This window comes from Triturus cristatus, chromosome 2_2 (assembly GCF_964204655.1).
Source record: "Triturus cristatus chromosome 2_2, aTriCri1.1, whole genome shotgun sequence".
Taxonomy (NCBI): Eukaryota; Metazoa; Chordata; class Amphibia; order Caudata; family Salamandridae; genus Triturus; species Triturus cristatus.
Genome location: NC_140582.1, coordinates 1047978986 through 1047998258, shown reverse-complemented (window position 1 = coordinate 1047998258; position 19273 = coordinate 1047978986). Strand labels below are relative to the sequence as shown.

At 48.9% G+C, this 19273-nt stretch overlaps 1 protein-coding gene across 2 annotated transcripts in view; it reads left to right on the top strand.

Moving 5' to 3' along the window:
* Window positions 1-19273, top strand: part of CFAP99 (cilia and flagella associated protein 99) — a 545884-nt gene that overhangs the window by 401968 nt on the left and 124643 nt on the right. For both annotated transcript variants that reach the window (XM_085643346.1, XM_085643347.1), the window contains exon 7: window positions 6275-6355. In XM_085643346.1, the coding sequence (XP_085499472.1) occupies window positions 6275-6355 (81 nt within the window). The remainder of the gene's footprint in view (window positions 1-6274; window positions 6356-19273) is intronic.

Below are 19273 nucleotides of genomic sequence, written 5' to 3'. Positions count from 1 at the left end.
AGAATTCGACCCTTCCGCCCATCACGGCCATTCGTAATGCTCAAGGCACTCTGTTATACTCGCAGGACCTGATTCTCAAAGCCTTTAAGGAGCATTACACGCTATTATATGCCAGCCCCCCCCCCCCCCCGGTATTGGACGACATCCTTTCCGATTTTCTAGATCGCTTCCAGCTACCCCACATAGATCTTGACACACGCCAAGACCTCGACGGGCCTATCAAGGCGACCGAAATTAGGCACGCAATGAAGGCGCTAGCTACCCACAAGGCCCCTGGTTTAGATGGCCTTCCGCTAGAATTTTATCACGCCTTCACATCCCAATTAGTCCCCCAGCTGGAGTCACAATTCCAGGCAGCCCTAGACGAGGGGGCTTTACCCCAATCCATGTGCAAATCAGTCATAGTGTCCCTTCTCAAGCCGGTGGGGACCCTCACCAACTGGGCTCCTATCGACGCATAGCCTTATTGCCAGCAGACTATAAAATTTACGGGAAAATCCTGGCGGATAGGTACGCTACGGTCCTTCCGCAGCTCATCCACCCGGATCAGAACAGATTCGTCCCAGGCAGGCATACCTTTTATAACATCCGGCGGCTGTTCCACGTCCAGGACCAGATACGGGATCGGTTCCCCCAGGCAGCATGTCTGGTGCTGGACCTCGAAAAAGCGTTTGACACTCTCTCGTGGGCCTACCTGTTTCGGGTCCTGTAACGCATGGGCATTGGACCCAGGCTACAAGCCTACACTCAGCTCAGCTACTCCGCGCCCAGCTCCAGAACGCGACTAGGCTCCCTTATTTTGGCCTCCTTTCCAGTCCGTCGTGGCACCAGACAAGGATGTCCACTCTCCCCCTTACTTTTCGCCATGGCGATGGAGCCTTTGGCGACTCTCCTCCGCGCCGCGGGTGAGGAGTGGGGTATCCCAATAGGCGATTCCACCCACTCAGTATCGTTATATGCTGACGACGTGCTTATATATGTCCGGGATATTACAGCCGATTAAACTCCTATACTGCGTATCCTACAAGACTTTGCGGAAGTAACGGGACTCAAAGTCAACTGGCCCAAATCCACTGTCTATCCCCTGGTGCAGGCTATGCCCCACTGTCAAATACGAATGGGTAACGTGGACATCTCGTGGTGCCCCCAAGCGATTCGCTACCTAGGAGTTAGACTATACCATACACCGCAGGATATATACGAGGGGAACTACCGCAAACTGCTGGCTAGCATTCGATCCTCTGTCCACTTTTGGAAAGACCTTCCACTGGTGGTCACGGGGAAGATAGCGGTCGCAAAAATGATCCTCGTTCCGCGCCTGCTTTATCTCTTCTCCAATCTCCCGGTAGTCCCCCCACGATCCCTATTTCGTGAGCTCGACGCCCTGCTGGGGACCCTCATCTGGGGCTCTGGCCGCCGGCATATTGCTCTGGCAAAACTGCAGCTGCCCCTTGACCAAGGTGGGCTAGCGGTCCCATCATTTGAGGCGTATTTCTTGGCAGCCCAGCTGCAGTGGGTGTCTCGCTGGACGGCGGGTCGGGCACAGAGGGAAATGATCACTACGACAGGGCACATTCAAACCCCTACTATTCACCGTATGTTGTTACTAGGGGCAGCGCCGCTGCCGACTAAGCCCCTCCGAGTGATGACTGCGCGCGCCTGTCTGGCACGTATTCATCGTATGAATCGGGCTGTGCCCCTGTACTCCCCACTTCTGCCACTGATAGGGTTCCCCAAGGGCCGAGTACATTACACAGAGAGATTGCTGCAAACATGGACGGATCACGCCGTGACAGAGGTGGGGGCGTTGTTTTTTGAGGGACAATTGTAGACTTTTGAAACGCCTGTCGACGACTTCGAACTTCCCAGGGGACAGTTCCTACTGTATAGACAGCTCCTAACAGACTGCCGCAAGCAGTGGCGCGCGATTGACACGGAACCCCCCACGCATCCGGTAATCCATGCGATCCAGCGGATGGGGCCAGGGCGCCAATTAGTCACCTGGATCTATAAAGCCATACGGACTCTAAAACAACCCACACTTGCACCCCTCAGAGAACACTGGGAAACAGACTTTCGCAGACCACTACATGACAGGGAATGGACCAGGGCCCTTGAGCATACCAAGAAGGTATCTCGCAATTACCGCTTTTAGAATATACAATTGAACATCCTGCATAGGGCATACCTCACTCCCGAAAAATTGCAGAAGTATTTCCCTGACAGCTTGTTTGCTTGCCCCAGGTGCCTGGAGCCCACTGCCTCTATCATACACATGTTCTGGGATTGTCCGACGCTTTACAGTTACTGGCACGCGATCCACACCGCCCTTCGCATGGTCACGGGGCTACAGGACCTATATACATGGGAGGCTAGCACCCTGGGCATCCACAAGCGACACAAGCACATGAAAGTAGAGAGGCGGTTTACTTCCTTGGTGCTCCTCCTGGCCAAACGGTGCATCACCATGCACTGGAAGACACCGGAGGGGCCTCCCCTAGCGGCATGGGTGGGCGCAGTCAAAAAGTGGGGTAAGGCAGAGGAAGAGCTACTCCAAGCGGAGGAAGCCCAGGGACTTCGCAAACACCCGATTTCCCTGTCCTGGGCCATGCTACTGCATTCCTTCGCGCAGGAAACGATAACGGTGGCGGGACCACGAACGATGGTTCCCCCGGGGCTCCCATGGCCCATGAGTCCACCCAGGGAGATGTACAGGGGGTCCAGACGCCTGGCGGGTCGCAATTGCATACTGCGACTGTTCCTTCATCACGCCCTCGCATGGGCAGTGATCAGCGCTCCCGCCTCCCTCTGCCCCCATCCCACCCACGTAACCCCAACAACATACCTTGCAATGGTATAGCTCTCAGGCGCAAGATTAGTAGTGCTCATCCTCTGTGACACAATGCACCCCCAGTTTATATATCCCCAGTTTTATTAACTACCGCAATGGACCGCACTCCGCTAGCTCCTCCTCCGGGTCGCCCCAAGGGAAGCTGGTACATGAAGTTCTTGAGTGGTTCACCCCAGTGGGTGCAAGTAAGTACTTGTTGAACTGATGATCTCTGATGGAGTTCTTGAGTGGTTCACCCCAGTGGGTGCAAGTAAGTACTTGTTGAACTGATGATCTCTAGACCCGATACATGTCCCGGGTTTTAAAATATCGCCCGAGACATGGCTCGGGTTTCAGGATAACTTCCCTCCTCAGTAGAGAAAATAGTTAGGGGTGGAAGAGGGGGCCGCCAAGCAACCGTCAAGGGCCTCAGTGCCCGCACAGGCACGCAGGTGCGTCGTCCAGGAGCTCGTCAGCTCAAAGCTCGAGGGAGCCATTTTTATTAACTACCGCAATGGACCGCACTCCGCTAGCTCCTCCTCCGGGTCGCCCCAAGGGAAGCTGGTACATGAAGTTCTTGAGTGGTTCACCCCAGTGGGTGCAAGTAAGTACTTGTTGAACTGATGATCTCTGATGGAGTTCTTGAGTGGTTCACCCCAGTGGGTGCAAGTAAGTACTTGTTGAACTGATGATCTCTAGACCCGATACATGTCCCGGGTTTTAAAATATCGCCCGAGACATGGCTCGGGTTTCAGGATAACTTCCCTCCTCAGTAGAGAAAATAGTTAGGGGTGGAAGAGGGGGCCGCCAAGCAACCGTCAAGGGCCTCAGTGCCCGCACAGGCACGCAGGTGCGTCGTCCAGGAGCTCGTCAGCTCAAAGCTCGAGGGAGCCATTTTTATTAACTACCGCAATGGACCGCACTCCGCTAGCTCCTCCTCCGGGTCGCCCCAAGGGAAGCTGGTACATGAAGTTCTTGAGTGGTTCACCCCAGTGGGTGCAAGTAAGTACTTGTTGAACTGATGATCTCTGATGGAGTTCTTGAGTGGTTCACCCCAGTGGGTGCAAGTAAGTACTTGTTGAACTGATGATCTCTAGACCCGATACATGTCCCGGGTTTTAAAATATCGCCCGAGACATGGCTCGGGTTTCAGGATAACTTCCCTCCTCAGTAGAGAAAATAGTTAGGGGTGGAAGAGGGGGCCGCCAAGCAACCGTCAAGGGCCTCAGTGCCCGCACAGGCACGCAGGTGCGTCGTCCAGGAGCTCGTCAGCTCAAAGCTCGAGGGAGCCATTTTTATTAACTACCGCAATGGACCGCACTCCGCTAGCTCCTCCTCCGGGTCGCCCCAAGGGAAGCTGGTACATGAAGTTCTTGAGTGGTTCACCCCAGTGGGTGCAAGTAAGTACTTGTTGAACTGATGATCTCTGATGGAGTTCTTGAGTGGTTCACCCCAGTGGGTGCAAGTAAGTACTTGTTGAACTGATGATCTCTAGACCCGATACATGTCCCGGGTTTTAAAATATCGCCCGAGACATGGCTCGGGTTTCAGGATAACTTCCCTCCTCAGTAGAGAAAATAGTTAGGGGTGGAAGAGTGCGGTCCATTGTGGTTGTTTATATCCCCAGTTTGTTTATGGTTAACATGTGGCTGCAATCCCATAGCTCCTATGATAAAATACAAGGGGGAATAGACATACCCCACAGCCCCAGCAAGGCGCAGCGACCACCACGCAAGCTGGTTGGGTATACTTCGGCACAGGCCTCGGGGGACTGCTGTCAGCTCATTGACTAAGTGGGGGCCTACATACCCTAGGCTTACATGCTCAGAAGTCCACATAAGGCGCGATTGAGCGCTCTTGCTTGTATGTCTATATCAATCGCATTACGAGATGTGTTGTTGTATGTATGTACCAATATATAAATGCCAATAAAAAAGGTTTATAATAAAAAAAAACACATGGCAAGGGCATTTCAGGTAAAAAACAACATATGGATAATCCAAGCTAATTTACAGATCAAAAGGTCGTATAATCAGTAGCACTTGTCAGATAAAGTAATGACAGATCGAGTCATTGTCGAAACATAAGACCAGAGTCAGATAATCCAGCAACAGTTTTGCTGTAGAAATAGCTTCCAATAAACGTATTATATGCTATCTTTTTCCATCTTCTGCAAACTGCTACTCACCACTTCCTAATATCAGTCCTTATAGTTACAGGTGTTGTATAAAGGAGGTAAATGAAAGCAGAACTCGGGAGGGATGGAAAGCATCTCAATGAAAGAAGCCTTAATAGCTAACAATCATCTGATTACCCTGACTGTCAGTTCAGTGGTGAACCCCTTGCTTGTGAGAGGGTTACTTTTACATGGACAATTGGCTCTTCGTAACCCTCCTGATGTGTGAAAGGTGGATGCAGGCTTGGCTGACTGTGGGAAGATGGTTGCTTCATGTTTCATCTCATTGGTGATTGTAGTTATCATCTCCCTAAACATCATGGCCTCTCCCTCTTAAAGTAGATTACAATCAGTGGTGAGTGTCATTGGTAAGGCTCCAGAACAGAGATAGATAGTAAAGATTGGCACTTTTACATCTAGAGGCACAACACTTGTGAGAGGGATCCTAGATGAATCATTACACTCCTGCCTGCTTTCAATAACTCTTACTGTTTTAGGCTGCTTACATGTACATTGACAAGCACCAACGCCTGACAATGCCAATATCTATTGATATGGGGATTGAGAACTTACTGATGATATCCCATTCTTGTCCATCTCCCTATGTCATGGGTTAGGCTGGGGTGGTGTGGAACGTGAAGTTATTGATGAAGTTCTCTTCTTGTCCATTTTCCTTTATCGCTACATAGGCTGGGGCGTGTAAAATGTGCAGTTACAGATGTTGTCGCCTTTCTTGTACATCTGCCGCTATTATGGCTTGAGCTGGGTAGGTGCGAATTTGCTAAAACCAGTTGGAGTGAAGGCAGATTCTTCATCTGTACTCCTTTCCATACAGGGTAGCTGTCCTCAGTGCTGGACCTGGCCTCAGTTTTAATAGGTCCTCGTGAGAGGCTTCACCTAAACTGGCCCCAGAGGGTGCAAAATAAGGCATCTACTTGGAATACTGGAGCAAAAACACTCCTAGCCCTCCGACTTCAATATTTCTGTTGTTTTCTATGCATCAAAAATGTTTGTCATCATATTTCATGTAATAAATTAAATTAGGTATGCACTGTGTCCATTTGTTATGGTTTTGATTTGTCTGCATCTATAGAACATTCCAACTTGTTTTCCTGTACATTTGTTAGCAAACTTAACCAGATGAAAAATATTTTTAACACAATATTGATTATTAAAGTGTGAGTTCAGTACAATGGAGGATGTTATTCTCAAGTCCTTGACTATTCCCTCAATTGGTTCAAGTTATGTAATGTCTCATTTTTACCTAGATTCCGGTATCCACCTATAAACCACCAAAGGAAGTACAGCGACTGCAAGAGACAAAGCAGAAAAATCGCCAAAGAGCAGAGGTAGGTAATATTACCATAATACACTCAAAATCATGCTCGTAGGGTACATCTCTCGTCCTAGAAAAACGATGTCTGCATTCCATCCAAAGGTTTATGGAATTTGTTTGCACACAACCCACTGTCAGATATGCTTACATTGTACATTTTAATGTAAGCTCAATAAAGTTGAACACATTTTAAAGTATTTTGATTGGCTTTGGAATCATAAAATGTCTCCCTCTTATTTGGTAGTATGATATAACTGAAACGTTGTGTTGTAAAAGGTGGTTGGAAAACCATAGCTCTTTCCTTGCCAAAGGCCTTCCTCCTGCTGTGCCTGATCAACCTTTGAGGAAGTTACTTCAAGCTTTAGGGAGACATTGAGGGCTTGATTACGAGTCTGGTAGTCCACGGACCGCCAGACTTGGGGGGGCGCAGCGGTTGTGGTCTTCCGATCGCTTTATTACTATTAGGGCAGTCGAACCACCATTGTCCTACCACTACCGCCAGGGAACCGCCGTTCCCTGGTGGTGGTGCGGTGGTGTAGAGGCATAATATGCTTGGCGGGTCCGCCGCTGTTCAGCCAATCATAAGTTTCCTCTCCGCCACGGTTTTCATGGTGGTTCTTCCTCCATGAAAACCGTGGCAGAGAGGAAACAAAAGGCACCCTGGCGCCTCACGCCATGTGGATACGCACAGGGGGGAGCGGCTGGCACCAGTGGTCCCTCACTTGGTGCACGCAGACCAGAACGGCTTTGTCCCTGCGAGGTCCACGTCGCTAAACCTTCGAAGATACTTCAGGGTGGCAACCGAGGCCGTGCACAGGCGGCCCAGAGCGGGATGCCTGATCCTAGATTTGGAGAAGGCGTTTGATTGTCTGGAGTGGGGCTACCTGTCTGCGGTGTTGCTGCAATATGGGTTGGACGGGGGATTCCTCAGGATGGTCGACCTACTCTACAGGAGTCCCACAGTCCGTGTTCGACTGGGCCCCTACGTCTCGGAGGCGGTACCGGTGGGCCGCGGCACCCGGCAGGGGTGCCCTTTGTCCCCGCTGCTGTTCGCCCTGGTGATCGAGCCCCTGGCGTCGGCTATACGGGCGACCCTGGGGGATGGTATACCGCTGGGGGACGCCATTCACCAAGTGTCGCTCTATGCTGACGACCTGTTAGTCTATGTTAAGGATGTAGGGTGCATGCCGGAGAGGCTGCCTCAGCATACAGCGGACATTCGCCACTATCTCGGGGCTCCGTGTGAACGCAGCTAAATCCTGTCTGTACGCTTTTAGTGCCGGGACCGAGGACCCGGGATATTGTCTGGATGGTACGCTGGTCCAATGGAAGGAAGACACCTTCCGATACCTGGGGATGCAAATTTACCGCTGCCCGGCTGACCTATTTGATGGGAACCTGGGAAGGGCGGTCACGGCGCTTAAGTCGCAGGTGAACTTTTGGAGCACACTCCCACTGACGACTACGGGCAGGGTGGCGCTCGCCAAAATGGTCATGCTTCCCCGCCTCCTGTATTACTTTGCTAACCTGCCGACGTATATTCCCCCCGCCTTTTTTGGTAGACTCAATAAGATGCTACGGGACTTTGTCTGGGGCGCTGCCAGACACAGGTTGGCGCTCGCGAAGTTGTTCCTGCCGACAGCCAGGGGTGGTCTAGCCGCTCCTTGCTTCGAACACTACTACTTGGTCGCTCAGTTGCAATGGGTGGCCCGCTGGTTGGCTGATAGAGGCAGGGATGATACAGCCACAGTAATGGAGCCTTACTCACTGGAGCGTATAACTAGATCCTTTCATCCCCTTACCACAGTCACGCGTCTGCTGCCGCTCCTTCTGGCAGTGGCACACAGGTGCTTCCGGAGGGCCTTATACCTCACTCGTACTGTTGTCCCATATGCGCCGGCAATACCATTGGAGGGCTCCCCCGGTGGTGGAGGAGTGCTCGCGGCCCCCGCACTGGTGGACTGGTGGGAAGCCGACGTGCGTACGTTGGGGGATCTGTATCGGGAGGGTGAGCTTATACCATACGAGACCCTAGTGTCGGAGGACGGGCTCCCGCCCGGTGGGTTCCTGACGCACCGCTCACTGATAGCGAGATTGACTGCCAAATGGGGGGACATGACCACAGAGCCTAGCCAGCACCTAACCATGCAATACCTGCACGTCATGGGGAGAGGTGGGCATCTGATCCGCTGGTTCGCGGCTTCACTAAGGGAGCAGGCGGCGATTAGCTTGGACCGGCTTCGCGCCAAATGGGACTTGGACCTGGGAAGGCCGCTAGCAGACAAGGAGTGGGAGAGGATCCTTAAGGGTCCAGTGCGTATCCCCAGGAACATGCGGTTCCGCCAAATCCAGTTATTCATTGTACACAGGGCTTACCTCACACCAGAGTTGATTAACAGGTACTTTCATCGCACTGACGCAATGTGCCCTAGGTGCAGTGAACTAGGGGCGGGGTTCTTACACATGCTGTGGAGCTGTCCGGGGTTGGGCGACTATTGGAGAGTAGTCAGTGGGTTGTTGCAGGGGAGTGTGGGTCGTACCATCCCATTAGACTGGCCCGAACACATTCTGCACCACTTTAAAAGATCACACAAAGACAAGGTAACGTCCCGATTCCTAGACCTGGGGCTCGTAGTAGCAAAACATCTTATTACGAGGCGATGGAAGGCACATGAACCGCCGCATGCGCGGGCATGGAGTTCCTCATTTCAGGCTTGGGCTAGGGCAGAGGGGACCGCTATCCGGAGGGAGGAAACTCTGGGGCTGCAGAAGGAACCCATGGCGGACTGATGGGAGCAGTTGCTCGGGGAGCCCCGACGCCTTGAAAGGGGAGGGTCGCGCGGGGCACATGGGGTTGGTAGGCAGTGTCTGCACGAGCGAGGGTGCGCCGCGGGCTGCTTCACTGACGGGATAGTATAACCCTACTTCCTCTGGCCCAACGCTGGGGCGTCTGCAAACACACAGGGGCGGTTACAGCTGAGGCGCACACAAGTGACCCCGGGGGGTGAGAGGGTGCGGTGATAGTGGTAGAAGGGGGAGAGCCAAGTATGTATAAATCGTCCACGCTGCCATTGTTATGATTAGTTCTTTTGAATTGTATGTAACTCGTCTGTTTTAAGTACCTGAACTGAGCGGGCGGCATATGCTTACATGTACAGATCAATGGTTGACGCACGGTTGCTCCTGTCACTCCTTGTGAGACTGCACCAGAACTGTTAAAGACAATGCAGTTAGCTCTGGAGTGAGTAGCGGTTGATGTATAGTTTGAATGCATGTTACATTACAGTAGCTATCGGCCCAAGTACGGATCAATAACCTGCACATGCTTACGAATTCCTGTATGTAATGTATGCTGCCAAAGAGTGTTTTCTTTTAAAACAATAAAAACAGATTTAAACAAAAAAAATGTGGATACGCACAGGGGGGCACAACATGTGCCCTCCTATGTGCATGCACCCCAGTTCCTGCACAGCATGTACTTTACAGTCCATGCTGTGCAGGACCTGTTTTGGCGTTCCATTGCAGTGCCCATTTTCTGAGGCACTGCCTTGGGAACATCAAAATAAAGGCCCCCAGACAAGAGAAGCACTCATCTGGCGGGCAGCCCGACCACGGGTTTGGTGGTGCGGCGGCTGGACGGACCCGGCGCTGCACCGATAAACCCGTAATCAGGCCCTTAGTGTATGGGAGGCTGTCCAACAAATGGCCACCTCCGCCATCAGCCTGCCTGAATCTATTATTTTCTGTATGTTATAATTATGGCTGATTTACCCTGCATTATTTTGCAATATTTTATAGATTATTTACAATATGCTCCCAAATTCTTTGCTCCAGTTACTTGTGTTTTTCACTTGTCATCAGTAAATTGACCTTATGTGTTTATGTACATATGTTATGTTATGTTATTGAAGCTTGTAGGGAGCTCAGATACTCCAAAGAGTGTACCGGCGCAAGCCTAAAAAGGGTAAGGATGGGTCGATTCAGATGAAAAGAAACGTTAACAGTCTTTTTTTCAAGAGAACGGGTTCCTGGGTGCTGCGAAGGGCGAATGGAAGCTAATTCCAGGACGAAGCGGCCCAGAAAGCAAGAGAGCTGCCACCCATTCTCTTAAGATGAAAGCGAGGTATGTGAGCTAGAAGCTGAGCGCAGCTGTCTAGCAGGAACATAGAACCTGAAGCGTTCTTTAGATAGATTGGACCAGATCCATACAAGGCAGAACGTACCAGGACAAGGGCTTTGAACTCTTTCGGCCACAGGCAGCCAGTGAAGCTTGCGCAGATGTTGTCGTACGCTGGATCTTATAGGGATGTTAAAAAGAAGCCTGGCCGCAGCGTTCCGGACTGCCTGTAGTCTATTCAGCAGATAGCGCGACAAGCCAACGTACAAGGCGTTGGCATAGCCAATACGAGAGAGTATCAGGGCGGGAGGAACCGTTTCCTTGGCAGCCCTAGGGAGGAGCGGAAGAAACTTTCTGAGGGATTTAAGTATCCCGAAGCAATGCCCATCAAGCTTCTTAATCTGAGTAGTAAAAGACAGATTCTCTTCAAACCAAATCCCTAGATTTTTTGCGGGACGCCCCGCTGAAGCAGGTATGGGATAATCAGCAGGCCAGAGTGCTTACCTAAACTGAGGGGGGAAACTCCCGAAAAGGAGGATTTCCGATTTATCCTCATTGCATTTTAATTGTGCAGAGGAGAGACATTAAAAAACTGCTGTCAGACAGTTTTTTGCCAAAGAAGTGGAACACTCGTTTCTTTTCCAAGTAAACAGAAGCTGTGTATCATCGGCGTATGCAATAATTTTGGCTCCAAGCTCTTCAGCCAACTGAATCAGGGGAGTGACATATATGTTAAAAAGAAGGGGGCTCAAAGATGACCCCTGAGGCACTCCTGTGGTTACAATCTAAGGGGAGGAAGAGGAAGGAGGGAGCCAAAGCTGTTGTGTTCGTCCCTCCAGGAATGATTTCAACCAACTCCAGGCCAAACCTGAGATTCCGCCCTGCCGCCAGAATCCAGGCATTCCCGAATGGCTTCCGAGATTTCAACGAGAGCCGACTCAGTACTATAAGAGGCTCTGAAACCGGATTGGGCCGGATTGAGTAGGCCAGAGCCTTCGACGAAGTCGGTAAGCTGTTTGTTTACTACATTTTTGCAGACTTTCGTCACACCGGGTAGGAGAGAGATGGGACATTAACTCACTGGGTTCAACGGACCCAGTGAGTGTTTTTTTAAGAGTGGCAAGATCTTGGCCCGTTTCCAAGTTGCAGGGAGTAAAGCCTCCTGGAGGGACAAGTTGATGAGCCTGTTGACCTCTGGGTTGACTGTCTCTGCGACCAATGCCAGCAGCCTAGCTGCATAGGGGTCAGACGGAGAGCCTGATTTCTGTAACGCCCTGAACGTCTCAGGATCGTTTAACAGACATGATAATGAGAACGCAACCACTTGTGAAGGTTTAGTTATTTTAATGAAGGCAAAAATAATACAAGCAATAAACAAAGGTTATAGTCACTGGAATCCTCCAGGCTAAGTACGTTACCAGCCCACAGCACGGATGGTCCTAACCGTCCTCTGCATATACGCCGATCCCGGCGTATGCCAACAGAGGGCAGAAATGAAATGGCCGACAATGCCAATCGGTAGGCTGTGAGGGGCACGAAGAGTGTTGGGGAGAATCGAGGAGTCAGGGAAACACCCAGCCGGGGTCTCTACCTGAAGGGAGCAGCCGCTCAACCTCTTCCTCAGACTGCACCGGGACGCGGAGTCACCTCCTGGTGATGCGTCACCGATACCCCAATCACAAGCAAAGAAGACTGAACCGAGAGCAGCCGCTCGATCGATCCCGTGGACTTCCGAGTCTGTAACGCGGCAAACACCTCCTGGTGTGCGGTACAGCTGGCAGTCCCTGTATCTCTGGTCGGGCTGGGAGTTACGACTCCAACCAGCAAAAGCGCCACTGCGCTTTGACTCAGCCGTGTCAAAAAGCGAAGCTCAATGGTTATCCGGTAGAGCTTCCGGGTCCTTCACAGGTGACGATGGGGCAAGACACGGCCCAGGGAGTAACGACTCGACCTACCTCCGTTCTTGCCTTACTGGAGCACCACTCCGGAACACTGCTCTTCACTAAGCAGGTACGTCGGTGTAAACACAATATCCGACAGCGTTGTACCTCCCGGTTCCTCCCTTTATAGGGCGTGTTTTCCTTGAGTTATGTAACAGCTCTCCTGTTTACATAAGGGCGTGTTTTCCTTGAGTTATGTAACAGCTCTCCTGTTTACATAAGGGTGTGTGTTCCTTGAGTTATGTAACAGCTCTCCTGTTTACATAAGGGCGTGTTTTCCTTGAGTTATGTAACAGCTCTCCTGTTTACCTAAGGGCGTGTTTTCCTTGAGTTATGTAACAGCTCTCCTGTTTACATAACCGCTCAACCGCTAAGCATCCTGGGAGATGTAGTCCGTTTTCGCTGGTTACCGTTTTCTTCCCCTCGCATGACAGGAATTCTTGACAATTTCAAGGCCTTGAGGACCATCAGTGAGTCAGGCGGGTCAATAGGTGTAAAGGTCGCCAGAGATGGAGATGTAAATGAGGTGACAGGCGGCACCTCCGGAGGCAAGATCCCTGCCGCGGCGTGGTTGCCGATATTAAAAGATGCCTGGAGAGTACGAATCTTGTCAGTAAAGAAATTCGAGAGTTTCTTGCACCAGGCAGCCGAGGAAGGAAATGTGATAGACTCTGCTGTAGGAGCCAGAAAGCTCTGCAAAATGGAAAAGATTTCCCTGGAGTTATTTCTGGACAGAGCTATGGGATCCACATGATAAAGGCTTTTAGCCTGGGATACAGAGGTATAGTAGATTTTCTGGGCTTTCCTAAGGGCCAACTTAGCCAATGGGTAATAGTCCTGACACCAACAGTGTTCCAATTTTTTGCATTGTTGCTTCTATAGGGAGCGGATTGCTGTACATGGTCAAAGACATGCGTAAATAGGAGAGTAAGCTGGGATGTGAGCGGTTAATAGACTTTAATGTAGTGTTCTTTAAGGAGGGGAGTCTTCAACTTTTCCAAAAATTGGAGCAGCTTTGGGGTGGTCATGAAGTATACTGGTATGTTCTTCCAGATCCTGGGTGCATAGATGGGAAAGGCCTTCTGTCTTGTTTTTCTTTTTTACACTTCTTAGTATGTGGTCTGTTGTCTGATGGTGTTATGGCTGTGGATGTGCAGAGAACCACCAGAGATGGTGAGCTTGTCTAAAAGAGAAGTGAGGGTGCTGATTGTAATGACTTTGTTAATGATTTTTTTATATATGCTTTTGCATCAAACAGAGAAACATCGCTATACATCATGTATTATCATCTGGTATAGAACGTTAACCATAATAAGACTTAGTCACTCAGCATAGTTTAGGTCAATATCAACGAAACAGAGTCCTTATTGGAGTAAGCGACTCAGACTGATTCATAGAGAAGAAAAAAACTAGCTCCCATCCTCCCCAGGGAGGCCCACCACAACAAAACAGAACAGTTGTACCACAATAAGTTCCATTTACTTTTGTGGAGCTGTCCACCCTGTTTATAGGAGGGCAAGGGCAGACAATGGGAAGTTGGTGCAGGCCAGCAAATGGAAACAATGGTGTTCCATGAGGACATGGATAATATGATCTTATTTCTTCAAGCCCTGAATGAGACACACAGAAGCGAGTAGGATGCCCCTGAGGGTTGCCAATGTGGAGTCTGGGTGACTATGGAGTAGGGCATTACCACCATAAAGATGCAAGAGTAAGAGGGCTTGAACCGCTGTTCTGAAGTTGCTTTCTGGAAGAAACAGTTTGACTTTCTAGAGAATAGAGTTGGTACCAAATATTTTTTGGCTTATGTACTGTGTTCTGTCACTCTCTACACCTATTTATTAGTAGAAACCTGCTTATAACTAATTAAAATAACATTTATTTTCCAACTCCTTCATTTTTTGCAGCTGGAGCGTCATTTTGGCTCCATGGATCAGTACTTTCTAATTTTCCGAAGACAACCCCCAAAGCAGGAGTTTGGCTTTTCAAAATAAATTTAAAAAACACAAATGTCCCTTGCGTGTTGAGAGCTTTCTCCCTGTAGGTATGGAATACTTCAGCTTTTTTTGTGTTCCGAACCTCCATTCTATGCTACGCATGGAAATCCAGCCAGAGGGATAAAGCTTGCAGACATAGCATGTGACGGTCAATTCTAAACAGGCCAACCCTTGTACCTCCAGATGAGCTTGGAACAAGGGAAAATTTGTAATAATCCATATTTGTTTCATGCCCTCTTCGGTAATATAATGAAACATGTTTGCATTCTTGTGTAAACTACCATCAGAAAGAAAGAATTTAACTGCAACCTCGCTTTTAAGAACATTGAAGCTAATGAATCTTTGTTTTTACAAAATTAAAAGCTAGTACTGCTATAGGTGAGGCTTTGTTCATTGATCCCAGCAATATTCATGTTTCTTCTGCCCATATTTCGTCATAAGGAGTTTTGATTTCCTAAAATGCAGTTTGAAATTGTCCAGTAAATATTATGTCATTAATGGTAAATTAATGACATTCTGGATAAGAATTAGAGACTAAGGATTTAGACTTTGATTTGCACTTCTGCCAAGGATTACAAACTCCATACTTCGAGTCATTCTTTCTAGGGTTACGAACTCAATCGCGCCTACTCATGACAGGATTTAGTGAATCCTCTTTTTGTGCAGACTTTTTTATATTTGAAATAATGAATGGTATTAAGGTTTTGCCAATGGTTGGGAAGTGAGTGTGAATTGCCAAAAGTGAAAGCCTGATACGAATGACTATTTAGTACGTACCCGTTGATGTACTGTGTGGGTTAAGCAACAGTCAGATCACAGACTCCATTTCCAACCTGCTGAAGGTTCTTACAGACATAGGAACATGCATTAAAGGTCAGGCTAATGTGTGCATTTATTACAAAAGCGTATTATCTCCTTCAGCTCTTGAAAGTGATAGATTTGTCAGCAACCACAGACAGTGAGTTATACAGAGATTGTTACGAAGTAAATCAGATGACATAGTAGACAAACAGTAAAATAATTATTTCTTGTTGTATAAATCCATGCTTCTACAGTGCAGGTTGAGTCCAGCAGTAAGAACAGAACCTCAGTTCCTCTCTTTCTATTCCCCTTTCCTTTAATTAAATCATGCTGGGGACTCCAGGCATTCAGCTCTAGGGAAGACCAAATATAATCCTGTACAAAGTCTGTGCACTTAAGTTGGAAGGGACGAGGGTGGGGTTGTGCCAGGGATAGTTTCTGTAGCAAGTTTGGTTATTTCTGTGTTTTCTTATTTTTCCTTTTGGCATGAAAAGTATTCTACTGCCTCCAGCGCTACGGGGCGATGTTCACTGCCATTTAAAGTTGATTGTGATGACCTATGCTCCTTTTCTAATAAGCTGGAGTGGCCCTCGTCTATATTTCCCAAATGTGGCCTGACCTGTATGGGTTGTAGGTGACTTGCTGTGTATTACCATGCCCCTCTGTGGTCCTCAGCTTGAAATACATGAATCGGCACACTGGTAAATTTTGAACCTCGCGGCCGGCCCGTGGTGGGTTGTAGGCAGCCTGCTGTGTACCCAATTTGTTGCCAATTCAAAAGTTTGATTCTAATTAAATAATGCACCCAACTCATCCCATATGATGAGGCACTCACTCACATGGCAAAACTGTACTCATCTTTGACTCATTTCTGCCCCACCGTCCATGAACCTGCCTCCCTCTCACGCGTCTGAATCGACATGCCTACAAATGCCCTGAATCAAATACACTGTGATCTGTCCTCCATGGGCCCGATTCCAACAGAAAGCTAAAGCAGATTTACACCTACATGCATGTGTAAATTTCCAACTTTCTGGAATTCACAAACATTCCCAGGCTCTGTAGTAACCTAATCAGGGGACAGGAACAGAGAGGCCACTTTCTACAGACAGACAGGAGACAAGCTGCAAGACGTAAAGCTTTGCAGTGATTTAATCAAGGGACAGGAGCAGAGTGGCCACGCTCTGCAATGAGTTTACTTGGACACAGGCCCCAAGAGGCATGGCTCTGCAGTTAGTTAACCAGGGGACTGAAGCAGAGACCAGACTCTGTAGGCTGTTATGCAGGCAGTAGGGTCGGGGAGATAATGGATATGTTGTGATGTAACCAGGGGACAGAAGCAGAGAGCCCAGGTTCTGCAGTGAGCATACCAGGAGACAAGAGCAGAGGGGTAAGACTCTGTGGTAAGTAAATCAGAGAACAGGAGGAGAGGGATCAAGCCGTGCACTGAATTAAACAGGAAATAGGAGTGGAGAGGTAAGGGCAGGGAACAAGTCGAGGGTATATGCGGGTAGATTGCGTCGACCCACTCTTTTCACAGGGTGGACACCGTCCACCCTGCCAAGAGGTTGGACCCACAGAAATGTGTCGAACTTGTCCTGGTGTAAGTTTCAGACACCTCCAGCAGTGGCTGCACGCTGTCTGCTTTGGTTCCGAGCAGCAACGTGCAGGAGGAAAGGAGGCTTATCGGATTCCAGTTAGGCTCATAACAAAGGCCGAATTTAAGGGGCCATCAGGCCTCCTTTTCTGGGAGTATGCGGGCTTGGAGCTATTTGAAGCCTCACTCCTCGATTGAAATGCAATGGAGGGGAAACAGGCAACCAGCTTGTTATTACTTTACATGTACAAAAGAGAGGCATGCTTCTGACTCTGTTCAGTCTCTGTATATAAGAGAAATGCATGCACTGTAAGAATGGCAGATATGTTGGTCTGTACCGGTATTTACACAACAACAATTTAACAATATCACTATTTTGTTTTATTCATTTTTTAGTGCTACTCATCCTTATCCAGGGTGCCAGAGTGCAGTACATCACACGTACACATTATACATTGACAATAAATCATAGACGTGTAAACCAATGTGCAGGATGTGTTACATAAGACAGTGACGGCTACAAGGTGTACGAGTCACATGTGCTTCATGTAGGAAAATTCCCCTTTTTTGCCATGGTCACCCCCACTTTTGCAACTGGTACTGATGTTTTTTGACTGATGTGTACTGGGCCCCTGCTAACCAGGCGTTAGTGCCCCTTCCCCTAAATAGAGGTAAAATGGTCTAATTGTGATACAGTTGGCACACACTTTAGCACCCCTGTAAGTCCCTAGTAAATGGTACCTCTTGTACCTAGGGCATGGGTACTAACGAGGGTCCCTAAGGGCTGCAGCATGTATGCCACCCTAAGGGACCCCCATACAAATAGCATACAGACTACCATTGCAGTCTGTGTGGCATGGTACAAACCATGTGTGAAAACACGACATGGCACCCTCACTGTTTTCCATGGCAAAGTCACTACATATAATATATGTAAGTCACCCCTAAGGCAGGGTGCATTATATTACATGTGAGGACATATCTGCATGTGTGGATATGCCCCTGTGCTGTCTACTCCAATGACCAGATAGTACAGGTGAAGAGGTAATCCTTCTTAAGTATATGCACTGGGCACTGGTCATTACGAGTTCCCCAGCTACATGATGGCTTTACTGAAACCTATGGTGTTTGGTATCAAACACCTTGTATTGATAAATCTGTACTGTTGTCAGTACTAGATTAATTATGACATGCACAGAGGGCCCTAAACACCTACCAGTATCTAGTGTGCTGGCTGACTGGTATCATCCAGCCTGCCACTACATACAAGTTTCTGACTCACTGCAGGTGGGAGCCCGTTCTCTCTGAGGCCAGAAACAATGCCTGCTCCCGAGGAAGGTGTTCACACCTCCTCCAGCAGATGGCTAGTGATTTTGCACATCAAGGCCAGGGGCTTCAAAGCCCCTGCCACCGTTGATATGTTATCCGAGCTTCCCCAGACCTGGGAGATGCCACCCCCTTCCCAAAGGCCCATTTGGCACCAGGACAGGCCGGAAATAAGTTATGCAAGTAGGCGTGTTGCACCACTAGGCTAGTCACACCCTAAAGGTGGGCTGCCTGATGTACTCCACAAAAAAGGGTTCAACCATTTTGTTTTTGGTGGTATTAGGAACTCTGGGACAGGGTTATGCCCACTCCCCACAGGAAGTGGCCATATAGGGGGTGTAGTGACCCCAGAGGTAAGTAGCTTATTGGCTACTACCCTTCACTCACCTTAACACCCCTACATTTAGTATTTAGGTGGCAGGAATTCACATTTGTTTGCCTGAAGAAGAAGAATGGACAAAGAAGAGCCGAAGATGTCAAAACTGTGAACCAGCATCTACTTTGGTGCAAAACCTTTGCTGACTGCTGCTCTCCTGACAATCACTGACACCGATTTGTCCAGAAATGAAACAGCCTCCCCAAACCCTTGGAGGACTGGCCAGCACTTCCTCCACCCAGCAGCATCTCCCTTGGAGTGGAAAAGCCACTTCCCTGCCCAAGCATGCCCTGACTGTAGCTGCCCGGTACAGGGTTCTGTTGATCCCCGGGCCTAATGAGGGAGCCGCACCCCAACAAAAAGTCTTTGTGCTCCAGGAGGTCGAATCCGACACCCCACCAAGTTTAAAGATGCCAGGACCTCCAGGAGCTGCCCTGCACCAATAGCCGAGGTACCGGAGCCAGTTGCAAACACCAAGGCTTGTTTGTGTTCATATCAACCCGTATACCTCGGCACTCTACAAATATCTTTTAGTCATCAAAAATTCTCATTCAGTTAAGACAAAATATCAAATATATCAACTCACAGGAAACAAATCCATACATTTGGATCGTTATGCATTCTTTTTAATATCCAATTAAATGTAAAACCAATAACTGAGATAAGACACAAATTACAAGCAAATGATTTTTAACAAATGTTCAATTCTCATTCATAAATACGTAGAAGATGAGACCATGTGGCCCCGCCGTTGACAATAATTGAAAAAACAACCGA